The sequence below is a fragment of the Henckelia pumila genome, chromosome 3 (assembly GCF_033568475.1).
Source record: "Henckelia pumila isolate YLH828 chromosome 3, ASM3356847v2, whole genome shotgun sequence".
NCBI lineage: Eukaryota > Viridiplantae > Streptophyta > Magnoliopsida > Lamiales > Gesneriaceae > Henckelia > Henckelia pumila.
In genome coordinates, this window is record NC_133122.1 from 177,550,225 (window position 1) to 177,574,070 (window position 23,846).

Genomic DNA, 23,846 nt, shown 5'->3' on the forward strand with positions numbered 1-23,846 from the left:
TTTGACGAAGAAGTCATGATTTTTTTTGGAGATAACACTTGTACCATAAGGTTATATTTTGATGGTTTGGGTTTTAAGTTTGTACTCTTAATTATATGAGGTATAAATTGATGATAAATATGTTTTGTATCAGGTTCTTGAATCTTTGAGAATAAGAATAATTGTGGAGTTAGTTTGATAAAGAATTGTATAATCTTTGATGAGACTTAAGGATTCGCATGGTTGGTGTTACTAAGTAAGTTGTATTGAGTTTGACGTTCAAGTCACTACGTTTAAATAAATAAATTTGGGAAGGATAAAATATTTTGTTTATCAGAGTGCGCAGCAGAAGCATGACTTTTGGGATACCGAAACTTGGGAACTAGATATGCAATAGTGGATTTAGTAAATTGGATTTTGAAGGACTCCGTTATTAGAGTTTGATCAGTCGAATTTCGAGGACGAAATTCAATTTAAGGGGGGGAGAATTGTAACACCCGAAAATTTTTATACGTAAATTCGCATGCATAATTAGGGAAAATAATTATTAAAAAAAAATTTATTTGTGTTAAATGACTTATATGTGTTATTATATGAATTATATGGATGATTTAAATTTATTTTATCATTTAACCCGCAGTTATTGTATTTTTATATTTTTGAAAATTTTATTGAGTTGATCGCGTAGACGGGACCGTGGACGGATGAGATACCAACTTTTGAGCTAAAAATATTTTATGAGTTTTATGAGCCTTAAAATATTATTTTAAGGTATTTTGTCAAGAAAATTTTAGTATTTATTTATATAATTATTTAAGGGTTGATTTTTAGCCAAAATAAGTCATTTTAATGAATTTTATTAATTTTTAAAACTCCCTTAAATTAATATTTCGGGATTTATGTTTTATATCAGATTAGTATGTATTTTTAAAAGTTTAAAATTTTATGTTTATGTTATATTATCTACCTAATTAATTTATATTATCTATTAATCTATTTTCTACCCAAAATTTTATCCCAAAAATCATTCCCTACATTACGTAAACCCTATCAGCCGCCTCCACTCTCCTTTCCCCCTCCATTCCATCGACCAACAACAGATTTCCAGAGCACCATAGCCGATCCTTGGAGTTTATCAAGTTGTTCGTCGTCTCGGAGTTGTACACGCGGTTACCTTCGTTAATAAATCAAAAGGTGAGTACGATAATTCATTTGTAGCTCCTACCGGTGGCGAGGATGTATGAGCAAGCATGGCAGTGGCCCCGTGACCGTCGCATGGAAGAGTTATTATTATATTAAGATACTCTATTAGGGTTTTTAAAACATATTTCAAAGTTTTATTTATGTTTATTTTCGCATGCATGAGTTTGAATTTTTGGGTTACGAATTTTTATTAATATTGCGTGTTTCAAGATTTTTATTTATTTAAGTTATCATTAAAAGAATTTATTTGTTAGTATTATTTTTAATGTTTATACATATATGTATGGGCATATATGTATAGTATATATATATTTTTTTTTAAAAATAAAGTTTTTCCGCATTTATTAGTAGTATATGTTTCAATTAGGTTCAGAAATAGATTTCAGAAGTGAATCAATAATTGATCCCTGTGAGTATTTGATCTAGCTTATTGATTAATACTCAATCTCAAAATGCCAGATAGATGAATTGTTATCCATATGCATTGACTGAAGAATATCAGCTAGAATATGTATGTGCATTCAATTCAGATAAAGCAGAAGCCGATAAGATTTTAAGAGAAGCCGACTAACCTATGCAGAGTTAGATCACGAGAAAGATCAACTTAGATATAAGTTGACTCAGTGATTATATGTTCATGAGAAAATATATGATTGCAGAAAGGATCAAAAAGAAGAATAAGATACTATAGAAGAGAATATATCAGAATAGATATCTAAAGCTCACAGAATTGAAGTAAGTATTACTTCAGTTAGCTATACAGCTTATGAGAATCAACAGTAAGATCGAATGCTATTTCGAGGACGAAATCATTTCTTAGAGGAGAGGAATTGTAAGGCCCAAAAATATTAAGTTATGAATTATGGGATTTAAGATTTAAATTCCAAATATGAGAAAATATGAATTAGAGAATGTATGGAAACTATAGATTTTCATTTCGGGTCGAAAATATTTAATTTGAGGATTTTCGGATTTTAAGATTTTAATATCCGGAATTCTTAAATTAAATGAAGAGAATATTTTAATTAAGTATTTATGGGATTTAGGATTTAAATTATGAGTTTGATATTAAGAATAATTTAATTGGAGGATGAAATCCGAGCACAGACCAATTGGCAAATAAGGAAAAGTTCAGGGACTAAAATGCGATAAGGTCCGAAATAATTTAATTTTAATTTGAGAATATTTAGTTTGAGAATATTTAGATTTTAGAATTAAATTTTAATAATCTTAAATTATTTAGGATTGAAATTGAATTAAATCGCTTGTCCGGGGACTAGTTTGCAAATAGGCCAAAGTTGAGGGGCCAAAGTGCAATTCTCCTTGCAACTTGAAATTTATACTTGTGTCATGGATGAAATGAATCATATTTTTGGCCCAAAACCCAGCAAGAAACCGAGAGCAAAGAAAAGAGAAGGGTTAAGCCATTTTTCAACCTTTCAAGCTCCGATAAAAATCGATCCGCCCGGTAGAATTTCCGATTGATCATAGATTTGCAATCACAGCTTCGAGTGCTTCGTTTTGACGTAAGTTTTATGAATTTATACCACGTTTTAATTTTAAGTTGTTGTTAGAATTAAGATTTAATTGTTTAAACATGTTCTAGTATATACGACGATAGTATATCTAAGACGGATCGAGAAAATATCATCGTTTGGACATGTTTTCGAATTTTGAAAGAATTGTGAGAAATCTGAAAATTATAAGCTGCTATGTACGTGTATGTGTGGTGGAAATGGTGATGATATAGTATTAAGAAGATAGAAGTATTGATGTTTAACCATTTGGAATTATCGATTTCGAACCGTTACGCCGTCGGTTTGTAATTTAATCCGATATCAGCTATAGATTGAACTTAGCACTAAATATCAGATTCGAGAATGATATTAAGCATATTTTACACTTCATTTCAGTTGGACATTGAAGTTATCGCAGTTGAATCGACGAGTTCGAGTTGTTTGAATAAGCAAAGTTGAATCAAGAATATGATCAACTATCAATGTCGAGGAGCAAGCGTGAAATGAATAAAAGTTAGATACGCCATCAGATTTGATGCTAGAAAGTTTGAATATGTCAAAGCTATGATCGAAAGGTATGATTCGACATTATCCTCGCCAGGTAGAACAACTCGAGAACGTGGTGGTTTTCGAGTTTTCCTAAAACCACATACTTATCTGGTTAAGTGCTCTTATGTGATTTATTTGCTATTGTTGCTATGAATGATTATTGAATTGTGTGTTCAAGATGTGTATAAGTATTTGTATGATTTAATGCATCAAGATTATGTTGCATTCATCTTGAACTCTACCTTGAAAAGCACAGAGGGCTGATTGGCCTAGAGTGCATATGACGTTTGGAGGACTGTAGTTGAGTGACACGGAATGTAGATTTACTTCCAGAGCTAGAAGACTCACTATAGTTGCACCAAATTCAGGGGAATTGAGATATTTAACGCCATCTCGATTGGGTGAGTTGGTGGTTAGTTAAAGGTTTTATTTCCCGGGATCCCAAGAACCAAGATTTGATTGTTATCAGACTTGATAGCCTATTCCTTGAAACATGCATTGCATTTATGCATTAACCTAGAGATTTCTATTGTTTAGAATATGAGTTTATAAAGGCTAGCATGTTATTAGATGTCATTCAAGATGTGAATGTGTTTGTATGCTTGATGAACTGATATGTTATAAGAATTTAGGAATCGATTATGCTTCTATATTTTACATGTTCTGATATGTTTGAGATTTAAGATTATTATAGCATATAGAATTATTATGCTTAAATGATGTATATGCATGTCGTTCATACTGAGATGTATTTCTCACCGGAGTTATCCGACTGTTGCTTTGTTTGTATGTGTGCATTGCATCAAGTTTGGAGCATGAGCGAGTCAGATGTGGCTTGGATAGCTCGAGATTGAGAAAGATTAGCATGTGGTGACTTCGGGCCAAGAATAGATTGCTGTCAAATGCATGTTAGAAGGTGTTGATTTAGTTTGATCTTTGAAAACTTAGAATTGAGTTTATTGTATTGCATCTTAGAAACATGTATGCGATTATTGTTATGTCTAGATATGCATGTGTTTATGCTTGGGACATGTTGAGATTATGTATGCAATTTTTCAGATTTGAAATAGCCCTAGCAACTTTGATCTTTGTTGTAGCCTTTGGTAATTTTTGTAAATTTCTGCACCGACCCTTCTTGATAAAATGAGTTTAACTTTTTATTGAAAAATCCGATTAGAGTGCGGTTGGTGGAATTGGAAAGCTAAGACAAAGATCTACAACTGTTATGTTTATCATTTTTCCAGATTCTGTCCGAAACCCATGGGCGGGCGCGCCTGGGGTCCTGAAAAAAAAATTTGTTTTTTTTTCTGCGACGTGATTTTGCGTCGCCAAATGTCTTAAATTATTTTTGTTAATGATTTTTATTCATTAATTTATCCTTAAGATGATATTAGCGCCCAAGGTCCCCACAACAGGTGGTATCAGAGCATAAAGTCTTGGACTAAGATAGAAGTTGAGCGGGATAGATTTAGTCGCATGCATTTATAGTATTACATGATTATGCTTTACTTGAATTGATAAATTGTATGCGAACATTATATATTAATTGAACACTGTTTGCTTTACTGATATGAGAATTACATGCTTATATGCTGATATGTATGCATGATTTATTGAATTAATCAGAATAAGTGAATTCGTTGTAAGCATGTATTATTTGAAAAGCATGAGCATTTTCAAGTATGTGTTCTATTCAGAAGCATGAAATTATATGTATGTTATACTGAATTGTATTTTATAATCTCTACAATATATATTGCTTCTGTTATTGAATAAGACAGATTGTGCAGATAGCATGAGAACCTCAGACAGAATAGAACCTCAGACAGAACAAAACAGTGTTGAGGTCAGGTTTTGAGCCGATCGATATGATGATTGCCCTGAGGAGTATGTTAGTTGAACAACTCTAGAGCTGTTAATCACCAACTCAGAAAGATACAAAATAAGCTATGTCGAGAAAAGTGTTGAGTTGAAAAGCTGGATCAGTTGTTCCAGTGAAGAATATTCAGATGAACATAGAACCAACCTGGTTTTACATCAACTTCATGGCTTAGAAAGAAGTTGGTAAATTGTACAGAAGAGTTTATTGCAGAGCAGATGTACTGAAATGGTTTGGCAGGTAAGTAAGCTGAATTGTTTCTTTCTGTATGTAATAGAGAAGATAGAAAAGCAAAATTTGCCAAACAGAATCATAGCCACTTGAATGAGTTGATTGAAGCCAGAGATAGAATAAAGAAACTGCAAACCGGTTGTATAAAGCAGAGTAGAATTTTATTCACGCCTCTGTAATTGCGAAAAACTATGATCATCACCTCCACTACAACTTCCATAGCAGTATAGCTATGAAGCAAGAGATAGTGATAATAGCAGCAAAGATTGATTCAGCCTAAACTCCAGCAGATGAAGAAATATAAGCATAGCTCTCCTAGCTGAAACAAATCAAGAGAAAATTTGAATGACAGATAATTTCATAGGCAATAAGAAAGTACAGAAAATGAGGCTCAAGTTGCACCAGATAATGAGATTGCAGGTAATTGAGTAATTGACTGCATCTGCTTATATCTTGATTGCATAGCATACATTCATAAATCAATGATTTGTTATGCTACAATCTGTATCTGTTGAGCCTTTATTAATTGTATGTGCTGAGTCTTTGCCTTTGAGTAGATGGAAAATATTTGGTAGATTCGACAGAACAGATAAAATACAGATTTGAGGAAATACGATTGAATGTTTAAGCTAGAATGCATTATAGATAGTAATGCAATAACTGAGTACCAGTTAACAGCTGATTGAATCCGTGCACTGATTAAGCAATAGTTAAGATATGAGTTTCAGAAATTAGATTTTTGTTATTTCGGTACTGGATATATAAAGATTAAAGTGGAAGAATGTCGGAAGAATTCTAGTCGATATACTGAACTAGTATAGAATTAACCTAGAATTGACAGATATGTCAATGGTTAGAATGTACAGAAATAGTTCAATGACATATTCCGACCTTTCTACGATATGAATGCAGTTCTATATAGAGTGGTGTATAGTACGAAAAGCTTATGACAACTCGTATAGAAAAGCACTACTTGAACTGAAGAACTCCAAAAACAGCAGAATATTGATTAGCACAGAATTATTCTAGTACCGAAGTGAGTATTAATTCTATGACAACAAGTTAAGTCGAATAGATAATATTCGACTATTGTCAAAAGGGAATTAATAGCTAAACTCATGTCAATATAAAATAAGAAAAATCATTTACAGTCGAGCTTTCTCTTCACTTTTACTGAAGTTATTACATCATATAAATCATGATTCTTGAATTTCTTGATATAGATTCTGAGGTTGTGTTATTTGACCTCGATCAATTTTGATTGACTCTTATTCTTTTGCTAGAGTCTGCTTTGATCCACTCGCTGTCATTCAGAATATTTGATTTTGACTGACATTTCCTTGAGCGAGTTTCTTTGATTCGAATTTGAGAGTCATTGATTATTTGATGTATATATTCATTTTATTTTGAAGTTTTTGGCTCGTAACTGATAGAAATTCAGATTCAAAGTATCCACAAGATTTATGGGTTGATTGCATGATTTACCATTGACATGGGAAATAGAAAGAAGAAATTAAATGACTGCTTGATCGATTGAGTACAGATCTATAATTTTTGTACTTTTTGTACTTGAGTTTCTAGACAGATACTCAAACAATCAAAATTGTTGCAATCCAAGCTAAGCTATACTAGTTTGGAAAGATTACAACAACATTGATATTAGATCAATCATTGAAAATTCGATTGAGAACGCTAGATTCATAGATCAAATAAGACAGCAGATCAGATCAGATCAGATGAATTTTGTGGTGAAGAATCGTTTGAGGATGCCAGATATTTTAGATATGGAATATCATATTCTAAAAGAGGCATATGACAACAGATTTAATATCCATTCAGTTGTCTACACATGTATGACTTACATGTAGTCATGACTTGGAAATTAGTATTGGTGAAAGAAATGAATGCAGATACGACAGAATTAACATTACCAATACTAAAATTCCAATAAAAGAAGCAGAAAAGAAGAACCCAAGTGGTTTATGTAACAGATTAGTTACATAATAGCTGAAAGAAGATCAACTTTGTGAAAAATTTTAGTTCGACTCTACTCAAATCGTCATGATTATGATATTTAGATTATAGTAGATTTCGACAGATTCAAGAATATGTTGTATTAGACATGATACAAACATAAAGAGATACTTGTTACGAAGTTAGCAAGATGATCAGATTACAGGAATTATTGAAATCTATTGTCGAGATAGAGACTTTAGATTTGTTTTCTAGATTATGGCATTGATTGTCAGATGTTCTGAGTATTTGGTTGTATGAGATTTCATTATACTATCCTCCGATTATTGGACTATCAGATGTAATTATCCAGATTTCCGAGGATATGCTCAGAACTATAGTACTAGATTCGGTACTAGTTGATTGATTATTTGCCACTTGATTACTATATTTCCTATGACAGCTATCTGATATATATAGAGACAATATTTTGATTTTTTTAGATGATAATAAAAGACAAATTATCTTTATATTGAAACGGTATTTCAGAAATATCAGCTATTAGACCAGATATGAGTCAAGAAAAGATAGAGAATATGAAGAGTGATTGAACAGAATAAGAACAGAGCAGCATAAACAGAGTTAGCAAATGAGCAACATATATATATTTTGAAGCCTGAACAGAATGATCAGCAAAGAAGTTCTTTCCCGAGCATCATTAGGTTCAGAAAGAGATTTCAGAAGTGAATCAATAATTTATCTATGTGAGTATTTGATCTAGCTTATTGATTAATACTCAATCTCGAATTGTCAGATAGATGAATTGTTATCCATATGCATTGACTGAAGAATATCAGCTAGAATATGTATGTGCATTCAATTCAGATAAAGCAGAAGCCGATAAGATTTTAAGAGAAGCCGAGTAACCTACGCAGAGTTAGATCACGAGAAAGAGCAACTTAGATATAAGTTGACTTAGTGATTATATGTTCATGAGAAAAGATATGATTGCAGAAGGGATCAGAAAGAAGAATAAGATACTATAGAAGAGAAGATATCAAAATAGATATCTAAAACTCACAGAATTGAATTAAGTATTACTTCAGTTAGCTATACAGCTTATGAGAATCAGCAGTAAGATCGAATGCTATTTCGAGGACGAAATCATTCCTTAAAGGGGAGGAATTGTAAGGTCCAAAAATATTAAGTTATGAATTATGGTATTTAAGATTTAAATTCCAAATATGAGAAAATATGAATTAGAGAATGTATGGAAACTATAGATTTTCATTTCGGGTCGAAAATATTTAATTTGAGGATTTTTGGATTTTAAGATTTTAATATCCGGAATTCTTAAATTAAATGAAGAGAATATTTGAATTAAGTATTTATGGGATTTAGGATTTAAATTATGAGTTTGATATTAAGAAGAATTTAATTGGAGGATGAAATCCGAGCACAGACCAATTTGCAAATAAAGAAAAGTTCAGGGACTAAAATGCGATAAGGTCCGAAATGATTTAATATTAATCCGAGAATATTTAGTTTCAGAATATTTAGATTTTAGAATTAAATTCTAATATTTTTAAATTATTTAGGATTTAAATTGAATTAAATCGCTTGTCCGAGGACTAGTTTGCAAATAAGCCAAAGTTGAGGGGCCAAAGTACAATTCTCCTTGCAACTTGAAATTTATACGTGTCATGGATGAAATGAATCAGATTTTTGGCCCAAAACCCAGCAAGAAACCGAGAGCAAAGAAAAAAGAAGGGTTAAGCCAATTTTCAACCTTTCAAGCTCCGATAAAAATCGATCCGCCCGGTAGAATTTCCGATTGATCATAGATTTGCGATCACAGCTCCGAGTGCTTCATTTTGACGTAAATTTTATGAAGTTCTACCATGTTTTAATTTTAAGTTGTTGTTAGAATTAAGATTTAATTGTTTAAACATGTTTTAGTATATATGACGATAGTATATCTAAGACGGATCGAGAAAATATCATCGTTTGGACATGTTTTCGAATTTTAAAAGAATTGTAAGAAATCTGAAAATTATAAGCTGATATGTACGTGTATGTGTGGTGGAAATGGTGATGGTATAGTATTAAGATGATAGAAATATTGATGTTTAACCATTTGGAATTATCGATTTCGAACCGTTACGCCGCCGATTTGCAATTTAATCCGATATCAGCTATAGATTGAACATAGCACTAAATATCAGATTCGAGAATGATATTAAGCATATTGTACACTTCATTTCAGTTGGACATTGAAGTTATCGCAGTCGAATCGACGAGTTCGAGTTGTTTAAACAAGCAAAGTTGAATCAAGAATTTGATCAACTATCAACGTCGAGGAGCAAGCGTGAAATGAATAGAAGTTAGATACGTCATCAGATTTGATGCTAGCAAGTTTGAATATGTCAAAGCTATGATCGAAAGGTATGATTCGACATTATCCTCGCCAGGTAGAACAACTCGAGAACGTGGTGGTTTTTGAGTTTTCCTAAAATCACATACTTATCTGGTTAAGTGTTCTTATGTGATTTATTTGCTATTGTTGCTATAAATAATTATTGAATTGTGTGTTCAAGATGTGTATAAGTATTTGTATGATTTAATGCATCAAGATTATGTTGCATTCATCTTGAACCCTACCTTGAAAAGCACAAAGGGCTGATTGGCCTAGAGTGCATATGACGTTTGGAGGACTTTAGTTGAGTGGCACGGAATGTAGATTTACTTCCAGAGCTAGAAGACTCACTATAGTTGCACCAAAATCATGGGAATTGAGATATTTAACGCCACCTCGATTGGGTGAGTTGGTGGTTAGTTAAAGGTTTTATTCCCCGGGATCCCAAGAACCAAGATTTGATTGTTATCAGACTTGATAGCCTATTCCTTAAAACATGCATTGCATTTATGCATTAACCTAGAGATTTTTATGGTTTAGAATATGCGTTTATAAAGGCTAGCATGTTATTAGATGTCATTCAAGATGTGAATGTGTTTGTATGCTTGATGAACTGATATGTTATAAGAATTTAGGAATCGATTATGCTTCTATATTTTACATGTTCTGACATGTTTGAGATTTAAGATTATTATAGCATATAGAATTATAATGCTTAAATGATGTATATGCATGTCGTTCATACTGAGATGTATTTCTCACCGGAGTTATCCGGGTGTTGTTTTGTTTGTATGTGTGCATTGCATCAAGTTTGGGGTATGGGCGAGTCAGATGTGGCTTGGATAGCTCGAGATTGAGAAAGATTAGCATGTGGTGACTTCGGGCCAAGAATAGATTGCTGTCAAATGCATGTTAGAAGGTGTTGGTTTAGTTTGAGCTTTGAAAACTTAGAATTGAGTTTATTGTATTGCACCTTAGAAACATGTATGCGATTATTGTTATGTCTAGATATGCATGTGTTTATGCTTGGGACATGTTGAGATTATGTATGCAATTTTTTCGATTTGAAATAGCCCTAGCAACTTTGATCTTTGTTGTAGCCTTTGGTAATTTTTGTAAATTTCTGCACCAACCCTTCTTGGTAAAATGAGTATAACTTTTTACTGAAAATTCTGATTAGGGTGCGGTCGGTGGAATTGGAAAGTTAAGACAAAGATCTACAATTGTTATGTTTATCATTTTTCCAGATTCTGTCCGAAACCCATGCACGGGCGCGCCTGGGTTCCTGAAAAAAAATATTTGTTATTTTTTCTGCGACGTGATTTTGCATCGCCAAATGTATGTTTTTGCATCGCCAAATGTCTTGTATTATTTTTGTTAATGATGTTTATTCATTAATTGCTTTTTAAAATGAGATTAGCGCCCAAGGTCCCCACAGAAAGTGTTGGACTTGTGCGAGCCACATCGTAATCTTGTTGGTAACTACGTAAAAGATTTGTTTCTCTCTTAGATCGAGATAAATTCAGGTAGTACGGAACCATATTTTTCTTTGATTTAATCCGGTGACAGAGTAAGAACACTGCAATAACCAACTGAAGACTTTAGATTGATGGTATTGAAGAAACAATTAAGTTGTGTTAAAACCAGAATTTTATAATTACATTCTCAGGTTGGCTCGGACATGATTTCAATGACGAAATCTCTTAAGGTGAGAAGAATGTAATAACCCGAATTTCATTTTAAGTAATTAAAATTTCTAAGCATGTTTAAAATTTTAAAACATGATTAAGAGGTCCTTATTTGGGAAAAATAAGTAGAAAATCAGCTTTAGGACGTCCGAAAATTGATCGGGAGGAAATTAGGGGTTCGAGTAGTTCGGAAGATCCAAACTACAAGCATGACAATTAGGAAGATCCAAACAGATCGAAAGTAGCATTTGAGTTCGGAAGCACTGGGTGTAGTTTGGAAGATCCGATTTGTAGATCAAAACGTACGGAGAGTTAGGCGGTTCGCACTATCGACGTGTCAAGAATATATTTAACACGTGGAAATCCATGCAGATCGGAACGTCCAAAGTATATAGGATTTTGGAGCATCCGAAGAGAATCGGAACTTCCGAAGTCAAGACCAGAGCTTCCGATCAGTACTTTTCCGAGACGTGGAATTCATGCAGGTTCGGTGCTTCCAAACTTAGGATCGGAGCTTCCGAACCCATGCCTATAAATAGGCTGAGAATTCTCAAAATTTAGTGTGTGTTTAACGTGTTGACCTGGTTCAATGTATAATTTTACGATTTCTAGTTTTTTCGGGGCTTGTAGCGGAGATGTGCTTGAGTCAGGGTATTCGACATCAGCGGATTGACGACGGATGCAAGTATAAGTCTAGATTCTTAGTAGCTATTGGTCGTAATTATTAGTCTAGTTAAGGTTTTTTAGATAAGTTATAGTTATATGACATTATCCTGACTTGTAGACTTGGACTGTAGACAGTGGTACAACTAAACCAAATGAGATGAGACCAATTTTATTGAAAAGTCAACTTATTGGGCTAAAAGATTTATGTTATGAGTTTTGTCCGAAAATCCTTTTAGAATGAGAGACAAAATCCCCAAATTATGTTATGCGTGCTGAAATTCCTACACACAGCTCGGTATAGACTGATACAAAACTCCACGTGATAGCTAAGGCATAGTTCAACAACTTTCATGTTGAAATCATATATTTGGACTGAGCGTGTAACATTTGAGTTAAAAAGACAAAGATGTGTTGCGAGTTACGCACAACATGCATAATTACTATTTGTTTTGATATTGGTATATTTACCATTTGATGGTTGAATTACGTGAGATTATATCCGTGTTTGGAAAACTTTTAAGAAGTATTTCTCAACTTTTTCTTAACAAATTTTTTGTTTGAAATAGATTTTATGAAGCACTTCGAAACTTTATCATAACAAAATTTTGAAACTTTTGTTAAGGAAAAGCTGAAAAGTGCTTCCTAAAGCTCTATCAAACACTAACTATATATGATATATAGTCAAATTTATTTATATAGCTAGATGTAATACCATGAAAAGAAAATCATTTCATCATAGAATTTTTTTGAGATAATTACGTTTACCTCCCCTAAAATTTATCAAAATTACAAATATCCCAAATAAATGTAAAAATAACAATTACTCCCTTGACATTTGTACATATCTAATTAACATATTACCTCCTTTATTAAAAAAATTTATAAAAAAATTTATAATTAAAAAATCTCTACATACAATTAAAGTTTGAAATGTATATATATTTATTATATAATTATATATATTAATAAAATATTAAAACTCGCGAACTATCGAACAAAATAATTTTGGCTTGAGCTCGACTCGAAAAAAAATTCGAACATGTTCGGGTTCGATTCGAGTTCGATAAGTTCGAATACGAATCAAATATTTATCGAACCGGATCGAAAAGCTCGCGAACCGACTCGATTCGTTTATACCTCTAGTCTCGCCTAAGTTACGAGTCTGCTTATTCGTAATCTATAAATTTTATCCCGTAACATTTGGTAAAAAAGGTTAGCACGTTTTTTAAACAAAAATCATATATTTTAATATTTTGTGTCCCTTGTTATTAAAAAAATGTACAATGGGTATTTAACATTAACTATAAATTGACAGGTTGCTTTTTCATATATGCGAACATTTTGATAATGATTCTCGTAATTGGAAAGAAAGCTAGTGCCAATTGTAAGTGAGGAGGGATCGCAATTGGCGACACCATTATTTCCTCGTAAACTAGGCAACATGCGGCAAAAAAATAAAAATAAAATCAAGAATAAAATATGTTTTGAAAACAAACTAATCGAATTTTAAATTGTGAAATTTGAAATCCTTTCCACGAAGAGAGTAAAGATGCAAATGAGTCGAGTCAAGATCGAATTGTATGCGTTCTTGCTTTATTTAAATTTTAATATTATCGATTAGTACTTGTCCGAATTACGCTTCAGGATTCCATTGCTTCTGAGCTTCGATAAAACTAAGGCTCAGCTGAGGTCCCATTGCTCCACGTTCATAATACTCATGATCTTTTCCTGAAGTACTCGCCCTGAAACATGAAAAAACAACATGATATTAGATATTATATATGCAGCATGTGTTATGATAATAATATTTGTATAAAAAATTATGTTACTTGCATCAGCATTCCAATATAAAAAAATTGATTATTACCCGTTTTGATTTATATCGTGACGAGTAACTGAAGCTGGTGTATCCTCCATCGGGACTGTGGCTGTCTGCAGCTGCAAAAGGTTAGCATCTTGCATTTATAAACCTATTTATTACATGTTGTATATATGTGCATGTGATCAAAACCTTAGATTATAATCACATATATAGCATCATATTTAAATTTTACCTCATTGTTTTCAGTTGCTTGAGACACAAGTTTGTTGCCAAGCAATTTGGCCTACCACATGAATATTATATATATATAAGCAAGCAGATTAAATTTTGAGAAATCATATTGTAACATATATTATGTAAAAAAATAAATAAAAATTACTACTTTGGAAAGTTGCACACGTTGGATGGCACTTGTAAGGAACTGCTGATACACTCCAGCTTCAAGTACTGTGTTTATCTTCTCCACAACTGGTTCATAGTACCTGTCCCAACAACAAATCAAAGGCAAACATCCCATTTATTATTAATTGACATTATTATCAATGGGGGCACCAAAAAATAAAGAACTAGGAAAAACAAATAACTAAAAAATATGTCGTTACCTCAATTTTTCATGGGCCTCCCTTTGTCGCCTGCAGAGTTTATCAAGATTTTCTTCTAAACCCTGAAGTTAATTATATCGATAGAGTTTGATTAAATGATATTTTGGAAATATGTTACGGCTGAAAACAATGTGAAAATTTTATTTCAAATTATCTTCAACAAACCCTAATGTCTCAAGTGCTAAGTAAGTACTTTTTTTTTTTTTTTTAGCATAGTGCTAAGTACTTACACGGTATATATGCCTGAAAATTGAACATACTGAAACCAAAATTTATTGATAAAGTTTTTTAAATTCAATTTTGTATTTAGTGTCGGATTTTAAGATAATATTTCTATCCGTTCCGAAAAATCCAAATGTAAATTAGCTCGACAAAAATGTTGTTAGATTATAAGATTCGAGTATGTCAAAAAGTGCAACACGCATGTTCGCTCATTTATTTCTTAACCGTTTAAATTTAAAACCGTACAACGTCTCAAGTATTCTTTTTATGTCGGATAATTAACGGTCTATAAGATGTGACGACAAAAAAAATTTATTTCAAAAAGTAGAGACTGAATCATACCTCTATACTGGGATTGTTGAAAGTTAATCGCGAAGTTGGATTGTTCATCATGTGAAACAAACAGATTAAAAAAGCAATGTTAGAAATGTACATATGTATATGCATGGTATCAATGATTGGATTATTTGAGCTCTTCAAACCTCAAATAACCGCATGCATGCATGCCTAGCTAGCTAGGTACACGCAGAAAACACAATTTTTTTTTTATAGAATTTTTTTTAAAAAAATTCTATTCGTATAAATCTAAGTGGGTTTTATTTATAAGGGAAAAGAGGTTACATTGCTATCTTTTCCAGCATTTGTCCTTCATACTTCAATTGCTTAAGCTTTTCAGACAAGAACTGAAAACGCAAGTTAAAACAAAATTATTAATCAAGTTCTTGAATTCATATAACCATACCTAACTGATAATTAAATGAGTGAATATATAGAGATATGGTATATATGTACCTCTTCATTAGTAATAGGCCTGCCAAAAAAATATAGATAATCGTAAGATGTATAAACAGAAAATTGAAACTATAAACACACACACACAAGCACACGAGGGTTGTTAATTCCGCATTTTTTTCGCGCTTAATCTAGGTTTCAGACCTACATAAATGGTCTACTGAAAATGCGAAAAAAGTTTCCTCCATCTATATGTTTAAAATAACACATATATAGAAATTTATCCTTTTTTTTAATAATGAATTTAACTTCAATTTCGACCTCAAAACATAGATAAACCCGAGTTATTATATTGGAGAAAAAAATGCGTACCCTCCTCTAAGTTCATCGGGCCTATCCACAAAACGAAGGAAGATATCCTCAACCCTACTCAAGAAAAATCATATTTCGTGCGTGGTTAGATCTTAGATTCGAGTCACACTATAATATATATATATATATTGTCCACTCACCGTGTCAATCTTTATGAGCCTAATTGATCAGGTGACACTCACATATTAGATGTGAGAATTTTACATCCAATAAATAAGTATCACCTCAATGGTGTTCACACAAATGGACACGATGAATGAACAATATATCAAAACTCATATATTATAGGTTTTTGCGGACCGACCTGCCATCGCTTGCAAAGGTGGTAAGTTTACCGGTTGGGGAGAACATAACAACGGCCACATCTGTATCACACAACACAGATAATTCACTCGCCTTCTTCACGATCCCATCTTTACGCTTGGTGTAAGTAAGTTGTCGAGTCGTCGCATTTTCGATCCGTCTCATTGCGAGTTTCTTGCGACCCATTAGGAATGAAAAGAAAGAAGAAGAAGAAGAAGAAGAAGAAGAGAGTAGAATTTAGAGAAAAGGAACGAGTGTTTTTTACTTTTTTCTTTAATTTGCCTTCACTAATTTTATGGGCGTTAAAAGGAGTCAACACACATTTAATGTTAGAGACGAGCTCTAACATTAAATGCTGTACGATGATTTGTCATATGTCGAGATTTTAGTTTCACAATGAATGGAGAATCGCCTTTGGTAGTTTGTCGTTAGATTTATTTTCATATTGAGCATTGATGAATTTGTAATTAAATGGTCATTGAATTCCAAATCTTGGAGGAAAAAGAGCAGATATTGCTGCTATTAGCTATTTCATCCCTCTCTCGATTATATAATCTTACTTTTTCTTTTTCACAAAGATTATATTTAAAAAAATCATTGGCAAAATAAATTTTGTACAAACTTTCAATTTTTTCCCTATTTAATATATTTAAAAATGATTGTACAATTTTCAAGGTGTAGTTAATAAGGATATATTAGTAAAAAAAATTGTAAAAAAAATTACTAAATATGGTATAGATTTATATAATTGAGACAAACACAAAAAAAATATGACCTATATAATTGGGACGGTGAGAGCATTATCTAAACAAAAATAAATATATACGATAGTATGAAGCCAAAATCTGGGTTTAAAAATACACACAAGTAATTTTTTGAAGCCAAAATCTAACAATCAATTTTTTTAATGATTACAAATAATATCTAAATCGAACATGCATGTTGTAAAATATTTGGGAAACCCAAAAATTCAAGTGAGACAATCTCATGTGTCAATGTCATGAGATTGATCTTTGACCCGTGAGACCGTCTCATAGGAATTTTTGCCCAAAACAATATTATTTTTCATTGAAAGTATAGATCGAGCTGACCAGTAGTGGCTAAGGGCAATCGAACTATACATTTCATTAATATTTTTTATTCTAGAAAATCTTTATTAGTCCATGATAAGCACAAATCTTATAGATTATTTGGCATTTTATTTTGTTGTATTCGTGCTTATTTGGCATTTTTATTTCGACTTTTACGCCTAAATCGTCATACTTTTATGTGTTTGTAGGTTTGAATAAAAGTTGAGAAGACTTAAATATTGAAGAAAAAGTCAAACAATGCGATGCCATGTCGGAACTTGGACGGAAAACACGAAAAAAATCCTAAGAAGCCAAGAGGAGTGATAGAATAATAATGCACGGACCCCGGGTAGGCTCTGGAAGGGGGTCCGTGTATATTGCTAAAAAGAAAATTCATCCACAGTTTAATGTCCAAACCCCATGCCATTTCTGGAACCACATCCGTGCAAATGATAATGAAGAAATTTGGGACAGAAGAAATTCGGGGGTGAGCACGGACCCGGTTCCGGGGTCCGTGTGGTTACTGTTCATGTTTAAGAAAAATACCCGGAGGTTGACACGGAGGGTATCAAGGGTCCATGTACTTCGCGGATTTGGAAAAAAAATATATTGCCAGAATTTGGAAATTTTGAAATTCTTTTTATTGGAGGCAATATTGGACATTATTTTGGACGAAAAATAGGGCTTTTTGGAGGAAAATATAAATAGAATCAAGCCCTATTTTGGGAAGGACTTTTGTCTGCTGAACTTTTGCCAAATTTGAGAACTGACGGCTAGAGCTTGAAGAGAAGAAGAAGCGCACAACACAAGCAAGATTCGGCATTATTGCTGAGAATTTTCTATTTTTCTTTCTCTGTTTTATTTTATCATGAATTCAAACATGAAACTTTTGTTTGATTTTATTATTATGGAGTAGTCGTCATTTGACCGGGCCACAATAGGGCCAAACTATTGATTTTTGTTTATGGAATGGATTGATTGATTTCTGATTTATGAAATATTTATTAATTGATATTTGTGCATAATTCTTGCTTTTAATCTGGCCAATTAATTGCATTTTTGTTGTTCGATCTGTACTTAAAAAAGAAAAGATTGAAATTAGCTTCAAAAATATTGATCAACACATGGTTAAACCGACTAGAAATAGTATTTGGTTTCAGTGTGCGATTTTAGGCGAAAGCTGAAATTTCATAACTCGTGAATGTGTTTTTGTTTAATTAAATTCAATTAAAAATAATTGAACTGTTAAATGAGAGTAGGATTATTAATTCTAGAAATAGATTAATGATTATTCTAGGGAATTTCGTCGTGAATATGAATGATTCTTGCTTGATTAAATCCAATACGTAGCAACTATCGATATCTGGTACCGTTGTGTGTTCCTTGTCATTTTTCTGAAATTTGAATCCGCCGTAAATTTATTCTGCTTTTTAAGTTAATTAAAATTTCTGCTTTAGAATAATTTATTTTATTTTAATTATTAGTTACTTTATAAAAATCTCTCATTTTAATTAGCCTTGATTGAATTGAATAATCTATACCTTAGTATTTAAACATTAGTCTCCGTGGGATCGACTTGGATTCTGTCCAACTATATTATAACTTAACCTAGTTCACTTGCTAGAATTTTCCCAACCAAAATCGTCGATCAAGTTTTTGGCACCGTTGCCGGGGGACTATTTTTTTACTATTAGGATTGATTATTTATTTGAGACTAGGTTTTTATTTTATTTTGGTTAATTTTTATTCAAGTGGTTGATTTGTGCGATTTATTTTTTATTTCAGGAGTATATCTCATGTTATATGAGCCGTGCTTGAGATATTGAAAATCTCATACCACTTGATTTGGAGATTGAAAGCACTCTTCGTCGCATACGTAGAGATCGAAGGCAGAATAACTTGGCTCTTGAGTTTGAATCTGAAGAGGAATTTGAAGATATGGCTGAAAAAGAGAATAACCGCACTCTGATGGATCTTCATAGACCATTGGTTGGAGGATATGGATCCAAAATTGTTCGCCCTGTAGTTCAGGCGAACACTTTTGAGCTCAAACCAACCATCATCCAGATGATACAGATGCAAGTCAGACTTGGAGGGGCGTCTTCTGAGAATCCGAATGCTCATCTGGAGCAATTCTTGTCAATATGTGACACCTTCAAATTCAACGGAGTGACTGCTGATGCTATTCGACTGAGGCTATTTCCGTTTTCTCTACAAGGAGAAGCAATTGAGTGGCTTCGAGATTTGCCAGAGGGATCGATTACTACCTGGGATGGTCTGGTTGAAGTGTTCATGCACAAGTATTTCCCACCAACCAAAGTTACACAGTTGCGGAATGAAATCATTTCTTTCAGGCAAAAGGATGGGAAATCTTTGAATGCCGCATGGACAAGATTTAAAAAGATGCTGAGAGTATGTACGGTACATGGGTTATCAGTGGTCCAACAAGTAGAGACTTTCTACTATGAGTTGATTCATCTGTTCGTTCTATGCTTGATGCAGCTGCCAATGGCAGCTTCTATAGAAAGACTCCTACAGCAGCACTTGAAATCATATCAAATATGGCTGAAAGCAATGTTGGTTGGCAAGACAGCAGGAGAGAAAGGAAAGTCGGATTCCTTGAAATGGATGCTCTAACAGCGATTACAGCAAAACTCGATGGACTGAACCATAAAGTGTCTCAACTGCAAGCTAATAAATCGACACCAGTAAAACAAGTGAATCAAGTCCAAGGAAGCACTGAGACAGTTGAAGGATCAGCGAGTAGCATTTTATTCATGCCAGATGCATTTTTTGATGGGATTCCAGTTTTTGAAGGAGATTCGATGAATTATGTGGGGAATCAAAGGCGACAACAATACAATCCATACAGTTTCTCATATAATTCGGGTTGGAGAAGTTACCCAAATTTTGGCTGGAAACAGGCTGAAAATTCTGTCGAGCCTCAATATTTTAATCCACCTCAGCAACTTGCACAACAAAGGCCCCCGCAGCAAACAGTTAGACCTCCACAAGGTGCTGGACAGTCTATGCCGCCGGGTTTCAACCCATCTGAGAACAAGTCAAATCTGGAATACATGCTTGCAAATTACATAGTTGGGAACGAGATAAGATGGAAGAATCATGATGCCATGATGCAAAGAGTGGAAACCCAACTGGGTCAGTTGGCAAACCAGTTATCTTCTCGGGCTCCAGGCTTACTACCTAGTGACACAGTGAAGAATCCTAAGGAAGTGAATGCCCTCTTTGTGCAACAAGCGATGACAGTCAAGACAGAGGAGCAAGAAGTCAAGGTAGAGCACACACCAGAACAAGTCATTCTCTCTCCACGCAAAGGTAAGAAAGATAAGGAAGATGACTTAAATTCTAATGTTGATATTTCTAGTCTTCCTTTTTCCCAAAGAGCTAGGTAATTAAATTTTGATCATCAATTTAAAAAATTTCTTGAAATTTTCAAGAAACTCCATGTTAACATCCCTTTTGCAGATTTCTTAGCTCAAATGTCGAGTTATGCTAAGTTTTTGAAAGACATTCTAGCAAATAAGAGGAAGCTAACCAATTTGGATATAGTGACTTTGAATAAGGAATGTTCGGCGGTACTTCTAAACAAGCTCCCACCAAAACTTCAAGATCCAGGGAGTTTTCCTATACCTTGTGTTATCAGTAGTATGTCATTTGATAAGGCTTTATGTTATCTAGGTGCTAGTATAAACTTAATGTCATATTCACTTGCAAAAATATTGGGTATAGGAGTGATAGAACCTACCACTATGTCCCTCAAGCTTGCTGATAGATCAATTAAACATCCTAAGGGAATAGTGGAGAATGTGTTGCTTAAAGTTAATGAATTTATCTTTCCTATGGACTTTGTGGTACTTGATATGGATGATGATTGTAAAACTCCTTTGATATTAGGACGTCCATTCTTAGCAACCAGTAGAGCATTAATTGAAGTTCAGAAGGGGAAATTAGCACTTAGGTTGAATGAGAAGAAAGTTGTGTTTAATATGTTTAAAAATGATTCATCTTATCCTAAAGTCAATGATTCTTGTCTGAATATTGATGCTCGTAGTACATGTGTAGGTGGAAATTTTGAGGTACGAAACGCAGTGAAATCGTCATCTTTAAAGACGAAAAAATTAACTGCAATCTCACAAAATCCAAAACTTTCTGTCGAAGAAATTCCTGGACTTGAATCTAAATCTTTACCCTTTTATTTGAAATATCTGACGTTGGAAGATTCAAGTATACCTGTAATTGTGTCATCTTCTTTGGCAGGTAGGGAAGAATCAAAGCTTGTTAGGCTCTTACGCGATTATATTCACACAATGGGGTGGAGCATCGATGATATAAAAGGACTTGGACCCATAGTGATGGTAGATGACAGTGTAGACAGAAATCGTGGTGTTGAAAGACATAGATCCACGACATCAAATGATCCACCTTGAAATTTAAAAGGAAAGCAAAGTCGGGCTATAGACTATAAATTTAACGCTTGCTGGGAGGCAACCCAGTTTCTTTTTCTTTTGTTCGTTTTTTTTCGTTTTGTTTTGTTTTTTTTTTTGTTTAATTTATTTTAGTTCTTCTTTAGTTAATCTCAGCGAATTTTTGTGGGTGCAGATATTTTACTTTAACTGATATATCATTGGTAGCGAAAGATAACACATGCGGTGTGGGAAATCGTATCATTCAGGCTGTCACTTGCCCCTTGTTTTGCATGGTTGTCGACATTTTTCAGGGAAGTGTTTCTACTATTACTCATTTTCTTATTCATTTTTCGAGTATTTAACACTGAGGACAGTGTCGTTTTAAAAGTGTGGGGGGTAGATTGTTCATTACACTCTGTTTCATATCACTTAGCAACACTTTTAAAAAGAGAGATGAACACTTGTGGTTTACATGACAGACCAATTAGTTTGCTAGATTTTTGATCGCCTAAGAAACTATTTCATGCCTAGAACTGAATGAGATTAACTGTAGTTGCAAGGAGAGACTTTGATATGAACTAGTTTTCCATTGACTTTATGAGACATCTTTCATGCACTTTTGTCAGACTTGTGCAAATTAATTGTGAATTGGGAAGGGGTGAACTCATGAAAAAAAAAAGAATAAAAGAGATAACAACTTTATTCGGGCCATGGATAAGGGATTGAAATCATAATCATCAAATTCAAGGCTAAGTATGCGGATGAAATGGGGTTGAAGCTTCATCCGGACTATAGACGAGGGGATTGAAATCCTAATCCTATCAAAGTTGTAGCTAAGTTTGCGGATAAAATATGGGGCGTTGAAAAAAAATGATGAATAAGCATGAGAGATCCTTAAACCGAAAAACTTTTGAGGAGTATAAGTTCTTACACTCACACTACACACGTCTCATTCTGTTGATCTTTTCTGGGTAGTGTTCAAGTTTTGAATTGTGACGAAAGCGAGGCTTGTGATTTTCGACGTATGAGCTTTTGGCTGGGTGTGACGAGATTTGGTAGATTGAAAGGTTTTGATTGTGTCATTCTGTGTTGTAAATCATTGATATTTCTCATCTCTAATTTCTTCTGATTTGTTCGAGGACGAACAAAAGCTAAGTATGGGGATTTGATAAGCACAAATCTTACAGATTATTTGGCATTTTATTTTATCGTATTCGTGCTTATCTGGCATTTTATTCCAACTTTTGCGCCTAAATCATCATACTTTTATGTGTTTGTAGGTTTGACTAAAAGTTGAGAAGACTTAAATATTGAAGAAAAAGTCAAACAATGCGATGCCACGTCGGAACTTGGACGGAAAACACGAAAAAAATCCTAAGAAGCCAAGAGGAGTGATAGAATAATAATGCACGGACCCCGGGTAGGCTCTGGAAGGGGGTCCGTGTATATTGCTAAAAAGGATATTCATCCACTGTTTAATATCCAGACCCCGTGCCATTTCTGGAACCACATCCGTGCAAATGATAATGAAGAAATTCGGGACAGAATACATCCGGGGGTGAGCACGGACCCGGTTCCGGGGTTCGTGTGGTTACTGTCACGTTTAAGAAAAATACCCGGAGGTTGACACAGAGGGTATCCAGGGTCCGTGTACTTCGCGGATTTGGAAAAAAAATATATTGCCAGAATTTGGAAATTTCGAGATTCTTTTTATTGGAGGCAATATTGGATATTATTTTGGATGAAAAATAGGGCTTTTTGGAGGAAAATATAAATAGAATCAAGCCCTATTTTGGGGAGGACTTTTGTCTGCTGAACTTTTGCCAAATTTGAGAAATGACGTTTAGAGCTTGAAGAGAAGAAGAAGCGCACAACGCAAGCAAGATTCGGCAATATTGCTGAGAATTTTCTATTCTTCTTTCTCTGTTTTATTTTATCATGAATTCAAACATGAAACTTTTGTTTGATTTTATTATTATGGAGTAGTCGTCCTTTGATCGGGGCCACAATAGTGCCAGACTATTGATTTTTGTTTATGGAATGGATTGATTGATTTCTGATTTATGAAATATTTATTGATTGATATTTGTGCATAATTCTTGCTTTTAATCTGGCCAATTAATTGCATGTTTGTTGTTCGATCTGGACTTGAAAAAGAAAATATTGAAATTAGCTTCAAAAATATTGATCAACACATGGTTAAACCTACTAGAAA

General features: G+C 33.4%; 2 protein-coding genes across 2 annotated transcripts; one reads left to right on the forward strand and one right to left on the reverse strand.

The window, feature by feature from the left end:
• Nucleotides 1-13,617: 13,617 nt before the first annotated feature.
• Nucleotides 13,618-16,390, reverse strand: LOC140890035 (agamous-like MADS-box protein AGL104). The gene is made up of 10 exons (XM_073297784.1): nt 16,136-16,390; nt 15,832-15,885; nt 15,520-15,538; nt 15,349-15,410; nt 14,736-14,748; nt 14,506-14,567; nt 14,286-14,385; nt 14,136-14,186; nt 13,949-14,019; nt 13,618-13,823 (listed from the first exon to the last, which is right to left on the reverse strand). Exons 1-10 carry the CDS (start codon nt 16,318-16,320, stop codon nt 13,715-13,717), a joined length of 726 nt encoding a protein of 241 aa, XP_073153885.1. The 5' UTR covers nt 16,321-16,390; the 3' UTR covers nt 13,618-13,714.
• Nucleotides 16,391-19,142: 2,752 nt separating this feature from the next.
• Nucleotides 19,143-21,652, forward strand: LOC140890036 (uncharacterized). Its single transcript, XM_073297785.1, has 3 exons — nt 19,143-19,620; nt 19,707-20,540; nt 20,691-21,652. Exons 1-3 carry the CDS (start codon nt 19,143-19,145, stop codon nt 21,650-21,652), a joined length of 2,274 nt encoding a protein of 757 aa, XP_073153886.1.
• Nucleotides 21,653-23,846: the final 2,194 nt, after the last annotated feature.

Bases quoted from the DNA above. Each gene is read 5' to 3' on its own strand.
- LOC140890035 (XM_073297784.1), bottom strand. From the start codon at position 16,320: ATGGGTCGCAAGAAACTCGCAATGAGACGGATCGAAAATGCGACGACT. The intron at 14,020-14,135 runs GTAAAATTTAAA...AACCTTTTGCAG, and splicing joins AAGCAACTGAAAACAATGAG to CTGCAGACAGCCACAGTCCC. The intron at 13,824-13,948 runs GTAATAATCAAT...TTCATGTTTCAG, and splicing joins CACGATATAAATCAAAACGG to GGCGAGTACTTCAGGAAAAG.
- LOC140890036 (XM_073297785.1), top strand. From the start codon at position 19,143: ATGGCTGAAAAAGAGAATAACCGCACTCTGATGGATCTTCATAGACCA. The intron at 19,621-19,706 runs GTACGGTACATG...TGCTTGATGCAG, and splicing joins TAAAAAGATGCTGAGAGTAT to CTGCCAATGGCAGCTTCTAT. The intron at 20,541-20,690 runs GTAAGAAAGATA...TCCCTTTTGCAG, and splicing joins CATTCTCTCTCCACGCAAAG to ATTTCTTAGCTCAAATGTCG.